The 21,862-nt window shown below is 40.5% G+C and overlaps 2 protein-coding genes and 1 long non-coding RNA gene across 8 annotated transcripts in view; 2 read left to right on the top strand and 1 right to left on the bottom strand.

Moving 5' to 3' along the window:
* Nucleotides 1–3,377, top strand: part of DEPTOR (DEP domain containing MTOR interacting protein) — a 75,314-nt gene extending 71,937 nt beyond the window's left edge. The window contains exon 11 of one of the 2 annotated variants that reach the window (XR_014953034.1): nt 3–139. Coding sequence is in view for 1 of the 2 variants with exons in the window: in XM_021546564.4 (XP_021402239.1) it covers nt 3–131 (129 nt within the window). In the remaining variant the exon portion in view is untranslated. Of the gene's footprint in view, nt 1–2 lie in introns of both variants that reach the window. The other variant, XM_021546564.4, reaches the window with a different exon arrangement.
* A 9,765-nt stretch (nt 3,378–13,142) lies between these two features.
* On the bottom strand, nt 13,143–21,684 carry LOC146768458 (uncharacterized). 2 transcript variants are annotated; one of them, XR_014953038.1, is made up of 3 exons: nt 21,535–21,684; nt 14,976–15,124; nt 13,143–13,572 (listed from the first exon to the last, which is right to left on the bottom strand). It is a non-coding gene; the product is annotated as an uncharacterized LOC146768458 (long non-coding RNA). The 2 variants fall into 2 exon arrangements; XR_014953037.1 differs by lacking the exon at nt 21,535–21,684 and having other exon boundaries at nt 14,976–18,826.
* COL14A1 (collagen type XIV alpha 1 chain) overlaps nt 21,154–21,862 on the top strand; it is a 110,107-nt gene continuing 109,398 nt past the window's right edge. For 3 of the 4 annotated variants that reach the window (XM_021546489.4, XM_085572481.1, XM_085572482.1), the window contains exon 1: nt 21,154–21,269. Coding sequence is in view for 1 of the 4 variants with exons in the window: in XM_085572483.1 (XP_085428609.1) it covers nt 21,402–21,460 (59 nt within the window). In the remaining 3 variants the exon portion in view is untranslated. Of the gene's footprint in view, nt 21,270–21,401; nt 21,461–21,862 lie in introns of those variants that run through there. The other variant, XM_085572483.1, reaches the window with a different exon arrangement.

The following is a 21,862-nucleotide window of genomic DNA, read 5'->3' on the forward strand; positions in this document are numbered from 1 at the left end:
AGGTTTGCCAATTTGTCGTGTCTGTCAATGGCCTCAATGTTCTCCATGTGGATTACAGGACAGTAAGCAACCTCATCCTGACCGGCCCTCGAACAATTGTGATGGAAGTGATGGAAGAAGTGGAGGCCTGAGAAGGCACAAAGTCCCTGTTATGGACATTTTTGTGCGACGAATAGCAACAGCCATGGAGTGTCATGACACAAGGCAGCAGAATGTTGCTCTGTCTAAACAGATGATTTTGCTTTTAGGGGAGGGGGCTCTCTTTCCTTTAATAATAGCACTGGTGATTATGCTAAGATGTGAGCAATAGCTACCAGCTTATTTTCATCATGGACTTCTCTGTGCCCAACAGAGACAAAACCAGGGCCTTTAGGTGGTCTGTCCAGCCATGGCTGCATCGGGCAGAATGGGCTCCAGCCTAAGAGGCTGTGCATATTTCCTCACAGTCCACTGCTGGATCAAAGCACTGCAGGAGGTGAAAGAGCCAAGCACTGTGGGGTTGGGGTGTCACAGATGATTTCCATGAGATACTGACATTGATAAACATGGTCCTGGTGTCCAGCTTTGTCCCTGGAGCACATGCAGTCACAGTTGCTCTCTCCTTGGGCTGAGGGACAGCTGACTAAATCCTGGCTTGATTACAGTCAAACACAAATGAACTGCAAATGCATGAGAAAAGGTGTCTGTGCTCTGTAGAGGATAGTCTGGTATGAATGTTTGGGCCTTACTGATTACATGGGTTAGTCTAGAAAGAAAATGGGAAAACGTGTGGTCTTTTACAAAAACTGCCTTTGCAAATTGGTCTTCTGGTTTCAATGCTTGTGTGCTGGATAAGGTGCTTGAGTATAAAATATTGATTTTGAGTTTTTTTCCATACCTGTAAAGGAAAGATGCCTCAGTCTTACTATTGATCACTTCAGAGAAGAACCTTAATTCCCAGAAGAAGAATATTTGGCAGGTTGTAGTGGGAAATTCACAGTGTTAGCATAAGGAATGATACATTCAGATTCTCCAGTAGCAAAAGCACACTTTAAACTGAAGCAATGTACTTGAATGTACATGAAGCATATGAGCACTTTCCAATCATCTGATGTTTTGCAAAGAACCAACTTCCCTCATGAGCTCCATTTGACACTGTTACAAAGAAAACATTGTATTTAACTGACTCTTATTGTTTCTCAAACAGTAGGATTTTTTCATTGATGAATTAATGAAAGAAATATTTTTTAAAAGCATATATAAAAATTCCGTATTCTGCAGTTAGGTGACTCTTCAACTCAGTGTTAGGGGGACTGCATGGGTTTTCTTTGATCTTTGAACTGAATGAATATATCCTGTTCCACAAAATTCATATACACTTTGCAGACTTTCTCTGCTGTGTAAATTTTACAATTAAAGCTTGACTTTCTATATGCACATACCACAGATCATCCAATTCTGGGGTGGGGAAAGTATTTTTCCTCAAATAATTTTGAAACATGTTTTGTATTAAAAATTGTTCTCACTAAAAAAAATTGCTCTGTCAGTATGTTTTTCATTCACTCAAACACTTTTACTTCAGAAGTATAGCAAGTCTTACAACTCATGTATTCCTGAAGCTTTGTAGGAAGAAGTCCTTGAGTTCTTTGTTTCTGGTTTTGTATATCTGTGGTTGTATTTTCAATAAGAAAACTTCTCATATTCCACTAATATGCAGCAGTGCAGGGAGGTATAAAATTGCAGCTGCTTACTCAATACTAACCAGGCACCAGAGTGTTTGGAGGGTTGTTCAAACTGACATCTATGACAGTTCTGAATCCCAATTGTATTCCCCAAAATTTTGGTAAATACGTATACACCACATTGGGTTACATTTTACAGGTCATCCAAAATAAATAGCTGGGCACACAATATTATATTGGATTGTAATAACTGTCCATGGTATCCACTCAAAACAGTTGGAAACAATCTTGTTGTTCCAGAAATGTTTCAGTATACTATAAGTATTTTGAGTTTGTGAATCCAGGAATGCTTCTACAAATATTTATACTTAATTTCTATTTTTTTTAATTTTCTTTTTTTTTTCTTCTTTTTGTTTTTTTTTACCCTAGGTTGTTTTGGTTGCTTAGCCCCTTTAAAATATAAATTTGGCATGTTAGGCTAAGTTAAATATTACAATTGAAGGATTTTCTTAGCAAATTGCGGATGATTCTCTCTAATGCCATCCTGGGTTCATCTGTATTACATCTCTTGCCTTAGTTAATATTCTGCTAGAAGTTCTCTGTAGCTTACAGATAATTAAGAAACTGGGTCAGAATTTGGCTTAATAATGCATTACAGAGTACACTTCAGACTGGAGCAAAAAGAGTGGGAATGGGGGCAGGGAGAAATATGTGCATTTCATTATGTTACAGATTGGAGATGGCATCTTGATTCACAAGATACATTAGTCTCTATCACAATTTGAGCACAGCTACTTGCCTTCTGTTTAATAGAGATTTCCATATTGTGTTCTCAACTTGATTGACAATCCAGGATTTAATTAATTCTTTCCCTCTTCAGCGTGACAAAGGTATTCAAATTGTGTCTGCAATAAAATTTTGTATTTTGGAAGAAAGGGTGGAAAGTAAACAATTAAGCTACGAAATGTATCATTTCCAATTAAATTGCAGTTTGTCTGCACACAGTGCTGCATATGCTCCGAGACATCCCACAGCAGTCAGTGCCAAACTCTCATGCACTTCAGAGGGCACAGAATTTTAAATATAACTGAGCACCTTGCTTCCTGCAAAGTGCCAGGGGAAATGTAAGATTATTCACAGAAGTGAGGTATTTCAAGAGATATCTTGAATGAATAGCATGAATATCACAGTGTAGAAGGAAGCAAGAAACCAGAAATTAAAAAACGAACCCTGGCATCAACAGTAACAGATTCATTAAAAAGACAGGATTTTTGTAAGACTTACTCTCTTCTGTGATCTCATTTTGGTTACTGTAGATCTTACAAGATCCTCTAATAAATCTTTAAGCCTTAATCACTCAAATTAGTGCCATTCCTCTGTACATGTACATTTGCAAATCATTTATGGACATCTTCAAGCAATGTAATATTTAATTAAATTCAAGTAGCAGTTAAGCTAATTGGAGCATTAAATCATTGCAATATTTATTATATTTTTTCCATTATATTTCCCTAAAGATAAATTATTTTAATTTTCTTTTTCAAGATCAAAGACCGTGTGTATGGTACTGAGCACAACTGGTTCCACAATTAGTCCCATGGAAGGCATTTCATTCACACAATGATGCAATAATCCACTTCAGGTGTATCAGTAGTAAATTGTCTGCATTTTATGTCCGCATAGAAGCTGAAAATAAAACTTTCAGAATTAAAAAGACATTGTGTCATAGCAGCATCTGAAATATGAGTGGGTGTGACTTGCTGTACCTTCTTCTATGAGATTACATTCAGGACAAGGTTTGGAATTAAAAGGTCATGCACTTTTTCAAAGTGTTTTTCTTAATTTTTTTCTCTATTTTCTGATCATACCCTCACTAATGACTAGAGTGCTAGGGATGTGTCAAATGCTGTCCCAGAATTACTGTTTAATGGTCAGCTTGTTCCCTTAGCATGGTCTGGATCTCCGAGAAAATTGCCCCAGTGTAGTTCAGAGAATAACATGAGATCTGAATTTGGTGCCTCTTGGCCTTCAGACCAGAGACAGTCTCTGCACTGACTTCATGCACTAACATAGACGTAAACAAATGAGAATAGCCTGAGGTTTAGGAGGAGGAGGCAATTGACTCTTCTTCTGTGCTGATAGCTATAATGCATGGAGGTTTCCTTTTTCTTATCAAATTATAAATTAATTTAAGATAATTCTGGGAATCAAATACTAATTTTTAATGTTAATTTTTTTAGATATTATTTTAATTTTAGAGACAGGAGAAACTGAAACAATATGTCTTGCAAAAGTGTTTGTCTAATGCAAGACAGACTGAGAAATCAAGTGTTGCAAGTAGGAGTATTTTCTTCCCAGTGTGTAATTGGAACTAGACCACTTGTGTAAGTGAAAAATCACGTGAAATATCATGTGTAATATCACATTAATACAGTTAAACCACACTGCTCTTCAAATAAAGTGAACTACTAACCTTTTACAATAAAATTGTCATTAAAGGTTTTTATAGATCACCCTTTTTAAATGTCTTTAGCGACTGATGTGGCTTTTATTTTTCACTTATATGTGTTATTTACAAAAACAGAAATAGTACTTGCCAATTCACTAATTGCCTTTGTATACTCACAGTGCAGATAAAATTATCATTAATGTTCCAGAAAGGCTGAGTGATTTTAAGCCATTAGATTTCTTTCCGAACTTGTACATAAATAAATATTTATAGCTTAATTTTTAAAAGGAGCCACTAATGCAAGAGACAATTTAAGAATGTCAAAGGATGTCACAGGAATCAATGATGCAATTAATTTATACTATAAAGACAGTGTTTCATGTATAGCTACCTAATCTTTGTACTTGCAATTCCTCAGGAAAATTCTGTAATATTCAGAAGAGAGTAGCTAAAACTGTCAAACTGAATGTCCTTTAGGAAAATGGCTCTCCTCCCTCATATTGGCCATGGGAGTTGTGAATTTCCAGTATTGTTGAAACTCAAGTTTTATAAGTACACACTTAAAATGCAATACTTAGCTTTAAAAGCAGGGGTTGAAGCAGACACTGAACTTTAGGTAGCACAAATTGTTCTGGTGCCTCTTCTACAAAGATGCTGCCATATGCCCATAGGTTTCCCATCCTGTGTCACTATAATTCTCCTCGAACTTAGAGTACAACAGTCTCCTACTGGCTTTGTATGGCCTTGTCAAATAATAATCACGATTTCTTTCCAGAATTTGCAGGTGATTTGCAGAGGAAGATCTGGTTTTATGTGCAACCTCTTTCTTCAGTTCCTAAGGTGCTTCTATGTAGAGATGTCTACAAACTGCTCCATAGAGTGCATAGACAGCTAGGGGTATTCTGAGCACTTCAATAGTCATTTCCATCATGCCTGAGAGCTGAACTCCTCCTCTCCAGGGAAATGCTCCCATCCAGCAGCTCCTCCTGCTGCTGCTGCTGCATGCACCCAAGCAGGCTAAGCTGGAGAACACTGGTCAAAACAGCCCACACCCACCAGAATGTTTTGCCTTTACCAGTGATTTATGGATATATTTAATTTTCTTTCCTATTCTACTTATTTTGCTGCATAGTTGACATTGCTCCTACTTTATTTGAGCTCAAAAATAATTTCTGGAATATTTCGATGGTCCTGCTTCTTTGTATTTTTATTAGTCTGTTTTTGAGAGACTCTTTACCATGATCACCATCACTAGCTTTTCATAATTTAGCAGTGCTTATTTAGCAAGCCTAATATTTCAGGGAAACAGGTGAATTGGATGCTGCTTTACAATTGAATGTTAGTTAATGTATAAACAAAGCCTCAAGGCAAGAGAACAAAGAAAGAAAGTGTTACCATAAATGATGGAATAAAATTAATTATCATATAAAATGATATCACATCTAATCTTAAAAAACCTGTGTATGACTCTTAACACAGATGGGCCAGAGCTTCCATGAACTTTCTCAGGTTATGGAGACAAAAGAGGAGACCTCCACAGAGTGGTGTTTCCTTTGGGCCTCTGGATGAGCTACCCATGACTTCCCTCCCTCCTGTACCAGCTGGAGCACAGCCCCCAGCCATAGCTGGGCTTGGAGCCACGCAAACTCTTCTCTTCACTGCTAGCTGTAAATTACTGCAGATTTTTGTAATTACCTTTTATTTTCCACTTCAGGTTTTAGAGTTTCTCTTATTAAACAGAAAACCAATTAATTTCTCCTTCTATCTGATAAAGAAGTGCTGCATTTCATCCCCTTATGTTTGCAGTGGAATGTGTGATAAACAGAAATACTTTTCAGTTTGTACTCAAGCCTGACTCAGGGAATACTTGTTTTTACCTGCCCTTCTCAGGGCAAATCTCTTCTGGGAAAATATAATGAAAATTTCATGAAAACCCTAGCAAAACCTGGGATGTGATGCCTATTAGTAGATCAATCCTGGGAAATACATAATATGTTCAAATAATTATCAAAAAAAAAGAAGAAAAATGAAGACAAGTTAGCTCATTTTAAAATTCTCATTGATGATTTTAAAGTATAAGCAAAATGAATGTAGACCACAGAAGGGAATCTATCAGACAGGTGCAATGAAAGGATGTAGCATGGAAAGGTTCTGCCACAGAATGATAGAATGGTTTGGGTTGGAAGGGACCTTAAAGATCATGTAGTTTCATTCCCCTGCCATGGGCAGGGACACCTTCCACTCGACCAGGCTGCTCAGAGCCTCACTGAACCCAGCCTTGAGCCAGGGATGAGACAGTCCCATAATATCCTATTAAGTTTCTTAATAAACATCACAGAGAAAAAAAGTATTGTACTTTTACGGCTAAATTTACAATTTATGTTTTTAACCGTGCCTTGTCAATAAGGACAAAGTAGTAATCAATTTTTACATTTATGAACATACAATCCTAAAATGCAGTACATAAGTATATAGTAAAGATATATTTGGTTAGGAAATACCTGCCTTTCAAATATAACAAACTACCCAAAGAAAACATATCCTTTAACTAAATAAGTTCCATTTACATTATGAAGTAATTTAAACTTTTTTTCATATCTTCTATTTATAAAGTAGAATGCAAACACTGCATGTATCAACTAAAAATAAATATACATGCAGGCTTGAGTGAACAACTATTTTGTCAATGGAGGTATGGGGCTAAATTGAATGCTTCAGGTTTATTAACAAAAGTTTAATTAATTGTGATGTTGAGCAAAGCCTGGGAAATATTAAGGGATTACACTCATAAGTACTTAGCAATTTGCACGATCAGGAACCCATTTAATTTCAAAGTGCCCTAATAGCCTTGCTTTGCCTGCAAAATATTTCTAGAACCATTATAAGATTTTCTTAAAACTCTTTTAAAAATTGAAGGTGGGATATACTAGCTTTTATGGCTTAAGTTGGAAAGGAAGAAACAGGAAAGTATTTAAAATCTTAATGTTATATTTTCTTAATGTCTGTTTTGTTTTATAAGCATTTTCAGCTCAAGTGCTTTCTGAAGATAATGTTATGCACCCTTTATTTGTTACTGCAACTGGGAAGTGTGTGTGTTTAACTTGTTTTGTCAGAATAAACAAGATCTTGTTGAATATTAAAATATTCAATATTTCATTTTCTATTACACTCCATCAGGCAAATTGTTTATTAAATGCTTAAAAGATGCATTTACAAAAGAGTGCTGAGTTACCCTCTTAATGTTTGATTTTCGTGATGAAATATGTGTCATTGTGTGTTACATTTTTGTTTCATTTCTCACTGTACATGATTGTATCTTTGTTCTTTCTCCTAAGAAATTATTTTCTGGGGGTTATTGATTCACATTCCTTATAATATTCAGCATTCCATTTAAATATAAATCTCCATGACCATATCTACTATAGTTAGAGAAAGAAAAAAAATCTCTTCTAGTTCAGAAATTTTAATTTGAAAGATGAAGGCATAAAAACATTTACCTTAACTCTTGCTTTTTACTGCTTCTTTCTCAGAAAATAGACAATGCTGTCTTAACGTGCAGAGCTCCAGGAAGTCATGTAATACAGGAATAAAAACTTCATTATTAGGATCAAATTATCCACATTTTAAAGGCTCTTTGATGATACCCTTTTCATGTAGTTATCATCATTAACTCCTAACAATGGGCTTGTGATTGCAAAGATGACCTTTGACACAGGTTAATGCAGTGCTCTTTTCCCAGCGCTGCAGATAGTCTGAAGAAACATCACAGCAGGGTGATGGCATCTACTTCTACTTACCTAATTGGAATTGGAGCTCAGGAACGAGGGGCTTGCTTCTGTTGAATACACATAAATGTCAAGTGCCATTGAAGAGGCTTTTAGGGTATTTGAGCTATTCTGTAGCAGAGAGCAGCTTCAGGGAAGTCTGTGACCCCTCGAAATCACGTCTGGAGATTAAGTCCCAGAGGACATCTTGAATATTGTAGGATACTTCAAAATGCTTTAGACACCTATGTGTGAACAACTGAATGACATCCCTAATAATCACCACTTAACATCTGCTGATTCAATTGCCTCACTGCTGGTAGTTTTTTTGGAGTTACCCAGCTGTATATTCAATTAGCACTGCTGATGGAAAAGAACATCCTGGCTATCCAGCCAATTCTCAGAGAAGCTGCTGCACACTTGTATCATGCAGAACTGACTGTGCTGATGTGGTGTTATTAAATATGTCAAGAAATGTGTCTCCTTTTGTTTTCCTCATGCTTTTAGTCAAAATACAAAGTAGCCTCTCACCCAACAGTGCCTTTGCTTCTGAATTGTCTATTGGCAGTCAAGGGGACCAGAGCCATTTGTCACTTAAGCTGTAATCTGTGTATATAAATGATCATGTATAATTACTTCCTGTATGTTTCAGCAGCTACTTCTGCTTTTTGGGCGTTACTGTTTTTAAATTGTCCTGAAAAGTACTAATTTCACCCAAGGAGTCACAGCCATTAGAGACATGGGATCATAAGAAGGAGTAGCAGCTACTGCAGACCCAGCAGTGAGAACAGATGCAGCAGCAGCTGAGTGTTTCCACATAAAGCTGAGTTTTATTGCTCTGCTTACAATATGGCAGGTATTGTAGCTCCTTGAGGTATTTATGTACTACCTTACACTTCAGTTATTTCTCTCTTTGCTATGTCCCTTGCACCACAGTCAGTCACATCTCAGTGTTTGGACATCTCAGCCTTTGCTACAAGAGGAGTTTCTACTCACCCCATAGCAGAAGGGGGCACAGGCAGCATCCAAACACACATGAGGAAATCTAAGTGAAACTTATAGAGAATTGAGGTACTGACATAAAAAAAATCAGTTAAAAACTCCTGTTAACTCACACAGGTGTTTAGAAGGCTACTGGGACTGAAGATTTCACCAGTAGTTGTGACTGTTGCATTACTAGCTGGCTTTTACCTCTTCATCATGTTCATGTTCTTCATGGTTGTATAGGGCATCCTCAAAGTCCCCCACTCCCACATCCACCACTCTGCAAGTGCTACCACATGAGCTCCTAGATCCAATGTATACAATGTAAAATCCATGTCCTGGATATCCGAGCCTGTCAAGGAAGCCTGCAGAGGAGCAGAGCTGCAACTCAGTCTCATAAAACCTTGGCCAGTGTGCAGCCAGCAGGACGCCGTTCAGTGAGCAAATAAGGCACACACTGCTGCAAACACAGCAGTGCCCCATATCGACTGCACCCCACAGGCTCCATGGCTGTGGAAAAATATTTCCTTTCATGTATTTTGAATCTTCTGTAGCCATCCATGTGTTATTTGCCACTTGGTATTTCAATTTTGGCAGACTCTTGTCCCCAGTGTTCCTGTTACCCGCCACGTGCGGCCAACCTACGACCTCCTCAGCTCCACAGTGGCCTTCCAGCTGCTCTCCAGGCTCCTCTTCCTCGCAGGCTGTCCTGGGGAGAGGCTGTGCCTGCAGCCAGCCCCAGCCCCAGCCCCAGCCCCAGCCCCAGCCCCAGCACCAACCCCAGCCCCAGTCCAGCCCCAGTCCCAATCCCAGTCCCAGCCCAGCCCAGCTCCAGCCCAGCCCAGCCCAGCTCCACCCCAGCCCAGCTCCACCCCAGCCCCAGCCCAGTCCCACCCCAGCCCCAGCCCAGCCCAGCCAGGCCCAGCTCAGCCCAGCCCAGCCCCAGCCCCAGCCCCAGCCCCAGCTCCAGCCCAGCCCCAGCCCAGTCCCAGCCCAGCCCCAGCCCCAGCCCCAGCCCCAGCCACAGTCCCAATCCCAGTCCCAGCCCAGACCCAGCCCAGTCCCACCCCACCCCCAGCCCCAGCCCAGCCCAGCCCAGCCCAGCCCCAGCCCAGCCCCAGTCCCAATCCCAATCCCAGCTCCAGCCCAGCCCAGCCCCAGTCCCACCCCAGCCCCAGCCCAGTCCCAGCCCCAGCCCAGCCCAGCCCAGCCCCTCTGGCATCGCCTGCCAGGCGGAGGCCGAGTGTCCCTTGTGTGACCAAAGCCGCTCACCCGGGCAAGGCCACCCAAACAGGCTGAGGGCTGAGTACAGAACTCTCAGCAGCGTGTGCAGCTCAGGATTTGTCCTGCACATTCCTGCCTGTTGCTAAAGGCAAGCCCAGAGGCTTTCCACAGGAATAACTTCATAGCCAGATAACGAGTAGGTTCACACAGGATTTTCAGTACAATAACATAAGTGGGAATTTGTAAGTAAATATGACAGCTGGGAAATGTGGTTTTCATTTTTGCAAATAGAGGGAGAATTATGAATTGTTCAGATGTTTCATTTTACCTCCATTAATAATTCTGATTTTGTTACTGACAATAATGAAAGTTCTATAAATCTTAAACACTCGTTAAGCAAATGAAAAAAAAAAATAATGCTAGTTTAACAAGTAGTGTTGAAAATTCTTCAATAATGTAGTTAGGCAAATGACAATTGTGATTGTAAATATTTATGGTGACCTTCTGTTTTTATTTACCTACTGGAAAATCAGAATTAATTCCATTAAGTGTACAAAAATGCTGCCTGACTATAAGATCAGAAGAAAAATCAAAGTCTGACTTCTTATTGGCAGGCTGACTTTAACAGCAGAAAGATAAGACAGCTCGTATTTAGGAAGTTATTTTTTAAATTTGCACTGCACTTGACCACCAAATGCAACCTTGGTTTAAAATTTGAAAATTTGACTATGATGATTCTCTAACATCTTCAAAAAAAAAAAAAAAAAAAAAAAGTTAACAAAAAGGAGACTGGATGCTCCTTGTGCCAGTAAAGAATTAACCTGCTCCACTGATATTCAGGGTAGTGATTCAGCATCACTAAAGCACTGGGTGTCATTCAGGCTCTTGTTTTAATAGGCCACTTCTAATGTGGCACACTGAGCTCTCTCTAATCCTGTGAACACAAACAAGCCACAGCACTGCATTCTTACTGTGTTCCTCTGCTGAGGAACCTTCACACGCTCTAAGTTTTATGATGAAAAGTTTGGAATATTAACAGAATATACATAGCAATCTGAACTTGTCTAATAATTAAACTTTCTGGACATGGCAAATGGCCATGTGGAAGTTTTTACAAAAAGATAACATCATAAGAATGTACAACACTGGTGAAACAAAGCTGGAGAAACAAAGCTGTTCTTCACTTCTTTCTAGTTATTTATTTTTTCATTAGTGTGTAGGCAATAAATACCCAAGTTTTTAAAATATCAGCAGATATAATGCAAAGAAAATTAAGTTCAGACTGTAGAGAAGGGCAGAAACATGATTTTAGGAAATCTTTATGCACTCAAAAATGCCCCATTACTGCTTGTTCCTTTCTCTGACACAGTACAGAAGCATCCAAAGGACAGACACTGGGATGGTTCTGCATCACCTGGAGGAGAACTGCTCAAGGAGAGCTTCTGGGTGTGAGCTGCACATGAAGATTACAGAATTTTAATGGTGCTTATAGCTTGCTTTGAAATAAGCTGATCCTATCCTCCCTCTTCTCTTTTACAGTGAGTTTTGCTCTTCATTGTAATGGAACACAGTCAAATCCCAACCAAGCTGCTTTTATCAGTGCACAGATTCAAATCCCTATTGTAGACTCCTACAGTTTGCATATTTTAGGTCCAGTGCATAATTATTTTACTGAGGAGGTCTCATTGTCGAAATCCACATTCTCCTGTTTAGCTTCCCAGACCTTCCAGGCTGGCAGCCTAAACACTGATAGAGCACAGGGAAGAAAAGAGGGGGAGTCCTCCAAAGGTTAATATCCATCAAATAACAATCTGATTCCTCCCTGGAGAGTGACCTCAGCTACACGGGAGACAGGAAGGTAAGTTATTCCTTTGGCTGGTTTGGGAAAAATAATTGATCAGGATGAAAGAGGATGGTGGTGCTTCTTGATGTAGTTGAATTGCTGTCTAATTGCCTGTGTCCTCAGTCTCTTACACAGGCTAATATTAGCTCCAGCAAGCCATCATATGCAAAAACAATGCAAACATAGAGTCTGTTACTGCAAGGACTCACACACTCACTCCCCAGTGCAAAAGCATTCAGAGTTTTCAGATTTTAAGGACTAATTTGTTGGGTTAAACCTTGCTGTTTAAAGGGACAAATTGGCTGATGGGTCAAACACGAGTAACTCATTTCCATGTTCTGGAAAATAATAATAATAGATTTATGATTAACTGCTATTTTTATATCTAGAAAAAAACAACATTATGAAATGTCCAGTGGCCTAAAGTAGGTGTTTTGACTGTTCTTCCAAGACTGTAAACCTCAGGACAGAGATTCTGATTGTGTAAGACAGTGAAGAACATCTACTATCCCACCATTATCTCTGAAGGTTATGGTGTAAGAAACACTGTGTAAGATACAAGACATTATTTTTATTATTATTTTATAACATGTCTGACCTCAAATGCTATGTTAAACAGGCCACAGAGAAACTTTTTTCAGTGCACTGTAAGACAAAGAATATTACTGTGGCCAGTGCCAATATTACAAGAACATTTAAACTACCATTTATGAAAGATGCTAGCAATAAATGAAAGATTACCAAATTAAGGGTCCAAACAGTGATAATGAAAATGAAACAGCAAAAAAGTAATGATATGGGGATTATGGTACTTGGTCAAGAAGCCTGAGATGAGAAATCATTCGCTACAGTTTAATAAACAAATACTAGAAAATTATGTAGAGTCATGGATGGAGTGTTGCCAAATATCTTATTTTTACCTATTTTGTGGAGAACATGGATTGAGGCAAGAACCATATACTCAAAAAAGTTTTTACAACAGCATAAAATAGAGTCTCTAAGTGTTGAGAGTTAAGGACAAAAAAAGGCAAAACCAAAAGCTTTTGAGATGGTATCTGCTTTTTGTGGTTGTAGACTATTGCCTCTCCTTTTTTCCACTTTCTCATTCTTTGTCACAATACCCTATAATTCTTTAAATCGTCAGATCACTTTGAGGCACGGTTTCTGCTGGCTCTTTGTTTAAGGCTAGAGTATACACTTACTTTCCTCCCGTGTAATTTCCTGTTATTTTTTACTTTATTTTAGGTGCTTAATCACGTTCAGTGGGAAGCGTATGCACTTCCTGGGTGCGTGCACAACACAGAGCTGATTCTGCAATAGATGCAGAGCAGAAACAAATGAGCCCCCTCTTTACCACAGCAATTCTTGGTAAACCAAATGACCCGAGTGTCAGGGAGAGCTCCGAGGCCACAGGCACAGGAACTCTTCAGCGCAGGGACCAGCTCTGAGCTCCGGCATCGCCCCGAGCAGCGCCGCAGCCGCCCCGCGGCACATTTCCCCCCCGAGGGGTCCAGGGGGTGTGCTTGCCTCAGTGGAACCTTTCTGCGCACAAGGGGACAAATCCAGGTCTGTACAGCTGATAATTTCTTGACTCGTAACGTAGATCAAAGAGTTGTGCTCTAACAGACACCGTACTTGAATTTGGATCTGCGGAAGCACAAAAGACAGAGGTTTGTGAATACACAGAAGAGATGTTTATCCAAGACTGCCCCCCTCTGTTATTGCTTCACAGCTAAAAAAAAGAAAACTATTTCAAACTGTTGTAGATTCTTCTCATACCTAATAAAATGAGACTTCCAGTATACTGATTTTTAGTATTAAATGGAAAAATAAAGCACAAATAAAATAAAACATAAATATAAAGTTAAATACTCCTGAAATATAAATATGGAAGGCATACTGAATTTCTTCAGTGAGTGTTTAAGTAGGGTTGATTTTACTCAGCTGTTTGCAGCAAATAAAAAAATTAAAATATCTCTTGGTTTCTCTCTGTTCACATTTTTGTATAAAATTAAATACAGCTAAAATACAGGCTAAGATTTTCTACAAAAAAATGTTATATATTTTTTTTAATTTTTCTTTGGCAAAGACATATCTCAGGACCGTTTCTCTTTCATAAGGTTTCCACTAAGGTCAAGTCAATATTTTATTCATGGAAAGATAACTTTATATGCTTAACATATGCTTAAAGTCTATTCCTGAAAATTCCAACCGTAATGCTTAAAAATGAGTAGGGGAAAAAAGTACCCACACCTGATTCTCATCATCCACTTCAAACCCCTTAAAACAAAAGCAAAGAGAACCAGGCTGTTGAAAACTGTACAAATGAAAAAGTTTAATGAATAAAAAATTTGAGAAATATAAAATACTATCTTAAAGGTGAGTTTGGTTTATGTGTTTATTCAGTCGCATAAAAAATGCTCTGTGATATTATTCTAGGAGACAACTATAATTATTTTTAGAGTCAAATGAATAGATGCTTTTCTTAAAACTGCAAATTGGAAAAACTGAAAATTCAGTTTTTCAGTAATCCGCAAAATGCAAAACCAGATCTTCATGCATACAACATTTAATAAATCTTGTTCCTCATGTAAAACTTGTACTAGAAAAGTGTTTAGAGTAGAGTGAGGCAGACCAGAGGTGCATAAATACAGTGTTCAAGGGTGTTTAGTGTAGGAACTCAGTGCAGATGCTCAGGAGGAGAAAGACAAGAAGCTCTGTTTATTTTAGGTAATAGCTTAAGATACATGTTAGTTGGAAAGGAATTCTTTCTTGTTCCCTTGCATTCATAACTTATGGTATTTATTTAGAGACCACCACAGCCTTGCTTCCAGCTCTGACTGGTTTAAATACACATTTCAGCCAGGATTTCATTCCAAAGAAAATTATGTATTGCACAGACAGCCAGAATCTGTAACTCTTATGCTTATTCAGTAAAATATGAGGGAGACTTCCCTCACTGTGTTGAGTTATACCATTGATGGGCTGCAAATCAATCTGCACTGAAGCTTAATCCAGTGAAACATTTTGCCAGGCTAAAGTATTTGTACCTATCCATTTCCAGCTGCTGGTAGATCCAACTTCACAAAGTCTGGTTGTTCTCTTTACGCAGGGCAGCCTCCCTCCATGCTGGCAGTGTCCCAGGACCTACCTCCAGATGCAGAGCTCTCTCAGGAGGGTTGAAGTCTCAGCATGCAGCCTACGAGCAAATGGGAGCAGTACTCACATTATGACTGCAGAGTATTTATGAGTATTTATCTTAACTTTAGTAATGCTTTCTACTGTAACTCCCTCATAGGTATACTGTTCAGGCATAGACCAGATGAGTAGACAGTGAGATTAACTGAAAATTGGCTAAATTTCTGGGCTCAAGGGGTTGTGATGAGGAATGTGAAGTCCAGCTGGAGCTCAGTCACCAGAGGTGTACCTCAGGGGTTGATACCAGTGCCAATACTGCTTTGACTCTTCATTACTGGACTGGTCAATGGTGGAAAGTGCACCTTGAACAAGTTCACAGATAGCAAAAAGGCTGGGAGGAGTGACAAGCATAAGACAGTTCTGCTACCATCTATAGCACCCTCACCAGGCTGGAGAAGGGCAAAATAGGAACATTATGAAGTTCAGCAAAAGGATGTGCAGGCTCCTGCCCTTCAGGAGGAATAACCTCAGATACCAGTACACACTGTGGCTGACTGCAGAAAAAGCCCTAGAGTGGGGGGCACTAGGCTGATTCCATCTGAACACAAGAAAACATTTGTGCTGTGGCAAGTTTTTTTTCCCTTCATTGTGAAGGTGGTCAAACACTGGAGTAGATCACCCAGGGAGGATGTGAAGTCTCCATTCCTGGAGATACTCATAACTCAACTTGACATGGCCCTGGGAATCCACTCTAGGCGACCCTCATTTAACAGGGTGGAGCTGGACTTGATGCTCTCCACAGATGCCTTCCAAAGACTCCATGATCCTGTATAATGCTGCTGAGTCCAGAACATTGCCAGCAACAGATGAGGAAACCCCTCCTTGTTGCAGCCTGAGAGAGAAAGAGCACACAAGAGCCCTCCTGTCCAGTGAGGTAAGATGGGCTCCTGCCCTGTGAACATGTCAGAGAGGATAACATCTCAGCAAGCTGAACTCAGCCTCCCTGCTGCTCATGGACTTTAATAATTGGCTTAGCTCTCTCCCTAAATGGATCTGACAGACTGCACTTGTCAAAAGCTCAGAAGGATGAAAGTAGTTCCTGACCATGTTGCCAGACCCATACAGCTATATTTATTCCTCAGACCTGGCTAGAGAAAGGCTCAGAAACTGGCTGAGGCGTGGAGGTGTAAACACACGGCAGATAATCTCACTTCTGCAATATAAAGAGGTCTAATTTGACTATAGAATGAAAAGCCAGATTTACAAAACACCAGCCTTGTTATTCTTGCCATTACCTTCTTCATACTGAGAAGAGAACAGAAAAATATATGATTGAATAATATTTGGGGGTTCTTTTTCCATTTCCCCATGGTCCTTTTACCAAGCTTTTCTCTCTTTCCTGCATGTTTGGAGGAGCAAGACAAACTCCAAACATGAACTTTTACACTTCGATGACCATGGCATCAATCTGGTTTCTTCTGCATCCCTTTCACTTACCTCATTATGTGTAATAAGCTTCAGATTAATAGACCTAACAGCTCAATAAAGTGCTGACAGCACTGAAAGTATCAAGGAAAAGAAAATGACTCATCAGACAAGTCAACAAATAAAAAAGCAAAGCTGGACTACTTTGACTGTTCCTGCCTAAAATCAGAGATGTAGAAAGCCACATTTGTGGGGTGGATACCAGAGAAATAGTTGTAGCACAAAGAAAGCCATTAGAAAAAAATACTTCAGAAAAGATATCTACCTTTTGAAAAGTCATTTCACTGTATATTCACATCACAAAACAATTGTCTTAACTAATTGTCTTAACTAATGAAGAGAAAAATTTAAAAGTAAGCATGCATGGCTAATATGTTAAAGAAGATAAATCACAATTAAAGTATTTTCTCTCTATTTTAATTGGGCAGAATACAGTCCTAAGTCCTTCTACTTTCTCAGTGCATGGCTTACTTCATAGATCACCTAGTTACTGCAAGTGTTGACAGACTGATCTTGGCAAACCACTTTTCAGAGTATTGTATATTCCATTATATTTAACAAAATGTAAAGCAAAAGTCAGTTATACTTCACCTCAAGTATTATCTCTGTGTTACGGAGTTCTTTTAATAGCAAAAAAAAAAATCTATGAATTGTTGTTAGGCCTAGGGACTGGTTTGAGTCATTCAAATAAATAGACATATCATAGCCAAGATCTTTGAATGTGACAGGAACTTTTGGATGGAGGAGAAAGGGCATTTAAAATTGTAAATTTCTGTGTAAGTAAATGAAAGGAAACCATATTTTAGTTTAGGAGTTAAAAATGCTAGCTAGCTTTAAAAACATAATTTTTATAAAGGAATACAATAATCATTTGAATAAAAACATACAAGACCTGGTTAGATTTTGTTTATTTGCCATTTGAAAATATCCCCCAAACTTGATATTCTCCTTTTTAAAATCTTGTGAAAAATGGTATACCTTGCATTCATTAGTGTATGAAAAAAGATAAATATTCTAAATATACCCTAAAAAAACAGGCGATATGGGGGGAAAAAAAGAAAAGGATTGATAATTACAGTGCAATTCTACCCTACAATGACCAAAACCATCCATTATTTTGGTTTCTGTTCAGTTTGCACAAGTCCTGTTGCTGGTGACCCATTGCTTGGTTTAATCAGACCATGAGATATTCAGCCAGCTCACTCTGAGGTCATGAGCCTGCACTAATTCTGTTCTTGCAATGGATTAATTGTTTCCAGCTGTATTTCCAACATCATTGCCTTGTAATCCTATTTATAGAAACTGTATGTAATCTACACTAGCCAAACAAAAGATGATCCATATCTTGCTGATGTGAATACTTTTAAAATGTAGTGGATTTAAATAGTTGTTCTTTTGAAATCACTGAGGATTGGCCAATTCATAATAGTGGAAAGTAAAATTTTGGGGCAAATTCACAATCAGTAAATTCATTCTTGAAATTCAAAGGTTTTTTGTTTGCTTGCTTGCTTTTAATGGAAGACAAGAAAGAAACTTTGGTAAATCATTTGTAAAACATTAATACTAAGCAAAGTGTGCTCTTACTCTATTTCCAGATGTGCACATTATACAAACTCTTTCAAGGAACCTTACCTTTTAATTCTTACCTTGAACTTGTGAACAATAGTTCTTCCTTGGAATAATGCAAAGAGATCTATGGTGCCCTCCAGAGAAAGCTGACTAAACTCAATGGTAATAAGTATCATTAGCTCTAAAAGTGGTCATATTATATTAAAATAAAATTATAAATGAGGGAAAAATATGATAACAATAAAATCAACCAAGTTACACTTGAAAGTACACAATTTGCATAATCTTAAAATATAAATTTCAATTCCGATGCAAACAGACAAATAAAAAATGAAGTTAAAAGACATTTGAAGGCTACAAGGAATTACAGAATGTATTTACCCATCAATGGCATTCTCAAGACCTGTCTTGTTTGAATCACAATATTCCAACTAGCTGCAGCCACAGGATGGTGCTCATGGGCTTTGGATACTACATTACAAATCTGGGAGGAGGGGAAAAAAAAAAGAGAGGGAGCCAGACTCTCCCCTTGGCAGGCTCCTCCTTGTTCTACCCTGAAATACGTGAGCCAGCAAGCAATCGTGGATTGGGTTGATTTACCCCTCTACATTTACTGATTCTTCGGGGCATTGCAAATAGACTGGGAAGTCCTAAATGTAATAATTTTGGACTTCATCAGAGCTTTGATACTGTCTCTCACATAATCCTTCTGGATTGTCCATCACACAGCTGGATAACTGAGTTATGTGATAGGTTAGCTACTGCCTCACAAGTCAGGCAAAAAGAGTTCTAGTGAATGGGGTGACATCAGACTGGTGACTGTCACTAGTGGGGTTCCATGGGGTTCCATCTTTGACCCAGTTCTCTTCAACATCTTCATTAACAACCTGGATGCAGGACTTGAGGAAATACTAAGTAAGTTTGCTGAAGACGCTGAATTGGGAGGAGCTGTTGACTCCCTAGAGGCAGAGAGGCCCTGTAGAGAGACCTTGACAAATGAAAGGACTGGGCAGTCACCAGCTGTGAAGTTTAACAAGGGCAAGTGCTGGATTCTGCACCTGGGATGGGGCAGCCCTGGCTGTGTGCACAGACTGGGAAATGAGAGGCTGGAGAACAGTTCCATAGAAAGGGACCTGGGTCCTGGTCGATGGCAAGTTGGACATGAGCCAGCAGTGCCCTGGCAGCTAGGAGGGCCAACTCTGTCCTGGGACTATCAGGGACAGCATTGCCAAGGGAGGGGATTGTCCTGCTCTGCTCTAGGGTAGCTTCACCTTGAGTGCTGGGGGCAGTTTTGGTCACCACCGTGTAAAAAAAGATATTAAGTTATTAGAGAGTGTAATAAAGGAGGACCGTGAGGATGGTGAAGGGTCTGGAAGGGAAGCCAAATGAGGAACAGCTGAGGTCACTTGTTTTGCTCTGTCTGGAGAAAAGGAGATTGAGGGGAGACCTCATTGCAGTTACAACATTCTTGTGAGGGTAAGTGGAGTGTCAAGTAATGATGTTTTCACTCTTGTGATCAGTGACAGGACCCAAGGGAATGGCCTGGAGTTGAGTCAGGAGAGATTTAAGTTGGATATCAGGAAAAGGTTTTTTTACCTGGAAGGTAACTGGGCACTGGAACAGGCTCCCCAAGGAAGTCATCACAGCACCAAGTCTGATAGAGTTCGATATGTGTTTGGACAACTCTCTTGGGCACATGGTGTGAGTCTTGAGGAGTCCTGCACAGGGCCAGGACATGGACTTGATGATCCTGATGGGCCCCTTCCAACTCAGCATATTCTATAATTCTATGAGCAGTTTTGTGTTCTTCTAAGTGTTACTGTTTAGCTAAAAACATAAATTAGGGACTGAAAGAGGTACAAACTGTATAATATTTAGCATCAATGACCTGAACATCTTTCTGCTTCAGAGGAATTGTTATCTTGCAAGCTACTCTTCTTGACTGGTATGTGTGTTGGCTGTTGCACACAGCTGACAGTGCAGTAGAATAACTGCAGGTGACAGGATCTAGGAATCTAGTGATCTGAAATCTAGGATCTGGTGATCTGGAATCTAGATGCTTTTTAGATCTAGGAATGCTTTTGAACCTTTGCTATAGAAAACAACTGGAACTTAAAGAGTTCCTTTAAAGCTTAAATGCTTCTGCAGTTTAACTGGAAAGACATCCATGCACTATGAATTTGGACAAGAATCTGCAGGACTGGGAATCCTACTCAGCAACAGAAGGTCCTGCTTTACACTTAGTCACAGTCATCTCCCTGCGACTAACTGCCTTCTCCTTCCCTAGAAAGAGGCCCTACTTACATTAAGAAAGTATGCACATCTCTGCATCACCTATGACTGATTCTTAACTTCTCCAGTAATTTAATCTGTAATTTTATACAGATGATCAAGCATGTTGTAATGAATATTTTCATTCACCTCTTAAATTCTCAGGATTTACAGACTTAATTGAATAGTAACCTTAATTGTAAATTCAGTAGGATATACTGCAAGGCAACTCATATTTCTATGGAAATATAGAATATAGATTCTGCAATTCCATGTACCATTGCGGTGTCTATCCATATGGCAAAAAATGTAGGTACATACTACAATAGATTTAATCAAGGTTTATACTAAGCCAGAAAAGTGTTGGAACACTTTTATATAAATATTTCCCCAATGAGTCACTAATCCACACATCTCAATAGCTGGCGTGGGGAACACTTGCATTCCGAGCCGTACTGCTTCTAGTAGGCAGCTTCTAAATAATTTATAAAGGAAGTGAATGAGGAACTTTGGAGAGAGGAAAATGAGTTAACAGATAGTAAACTCAGAATACCGAGGACACCGCCAAGCCCAGCACCTGCCCGTGGAGCGCTGCCCGCGCTCCCCGGCCCTGCCTCCCGCGCACCTGGCCGCGCCCCCGCCGCGGGGGTCGGGCTCGGGGGCGGAGGGTGGGATCTCAGGCATCGTTTATGCCTCTTCCCTCCTCCCCCCCCCTTCTTTCCACCTTCTGCTCTATAATTGCCCGCCTCCTTTCTCTGCCCTTTTGCCTTATCGGATGCGGAGCGGGAAGCGGCTCTCCCGCAGCCGGCTCAGCACCCGCGGCCCCGCGTGAAAAGGAGCGGCCGCTGCCCGCCGGCCGCTCCCGGCCGATGCCCGCACAGGTCGGTGTGCGCTCCGCTTCTCGCCTCCAGGGCAGGGGCCAGGCGGGCGGGGGGTCGAGGCAGGACCGCAGCGCTTCCCATCAACCTGCCCGGCCACCTCCCCGGCGGCAGGACCGGAGCCCCGGAGGGAGAATGGGGCGAGGGAGGAGGAGATGGAGGAGTAGAAGGTGGCGAGCTCAGGCTAGGACGGGAAACCCCTTTAGAAAACCCCCTGCCAAGACCTTACTTTGATAGCTGATAGTAATTAAAACCCAATCAGTCTCACTGTTGGTGTGGCGGAGGTCCTGGCTGCTGCCCGGGTCCCGCCGTGGGTGCCTCCTCCTCCTCCCTCCCTCCCTCGGTGCCGCTCTGTGTCGGGGCAGTCGCTCCGCCCCGGCCCGCACGGCGCTTTCTTCGCGGGGCTGCCGGGGCTGGCGAGCGCGTCCCTGCCCCGTGCCCGCTCCCTGCCGGCAGCCCCCGGCTCGCACGGGCTCCGTTCCCCGCCTCGGCTCCTCCCTTAGCCCGGGGCGGCGGGCACTCGGTTTCGCACGGGTGGAGGTCAGGAGCAGAGGTTGAGGGCCGGGGCCGCGCTGCGGGGCTGTGCAGACCGAGCG

The sequence above is a fragment of the Lonchura striata genome, chromosome 2 (genome assembly GCF_050655825.1).
Source record: "Lonchura striata isolate lonStrDom1 chromosome 2, ASM5065582v1, whole genome shotgun sequence".
NCBI lineage: Eukaryota > Metazoa > Chordata > Aves > Passeriformes > Estrildidae > Lonchura > Lonchura striata.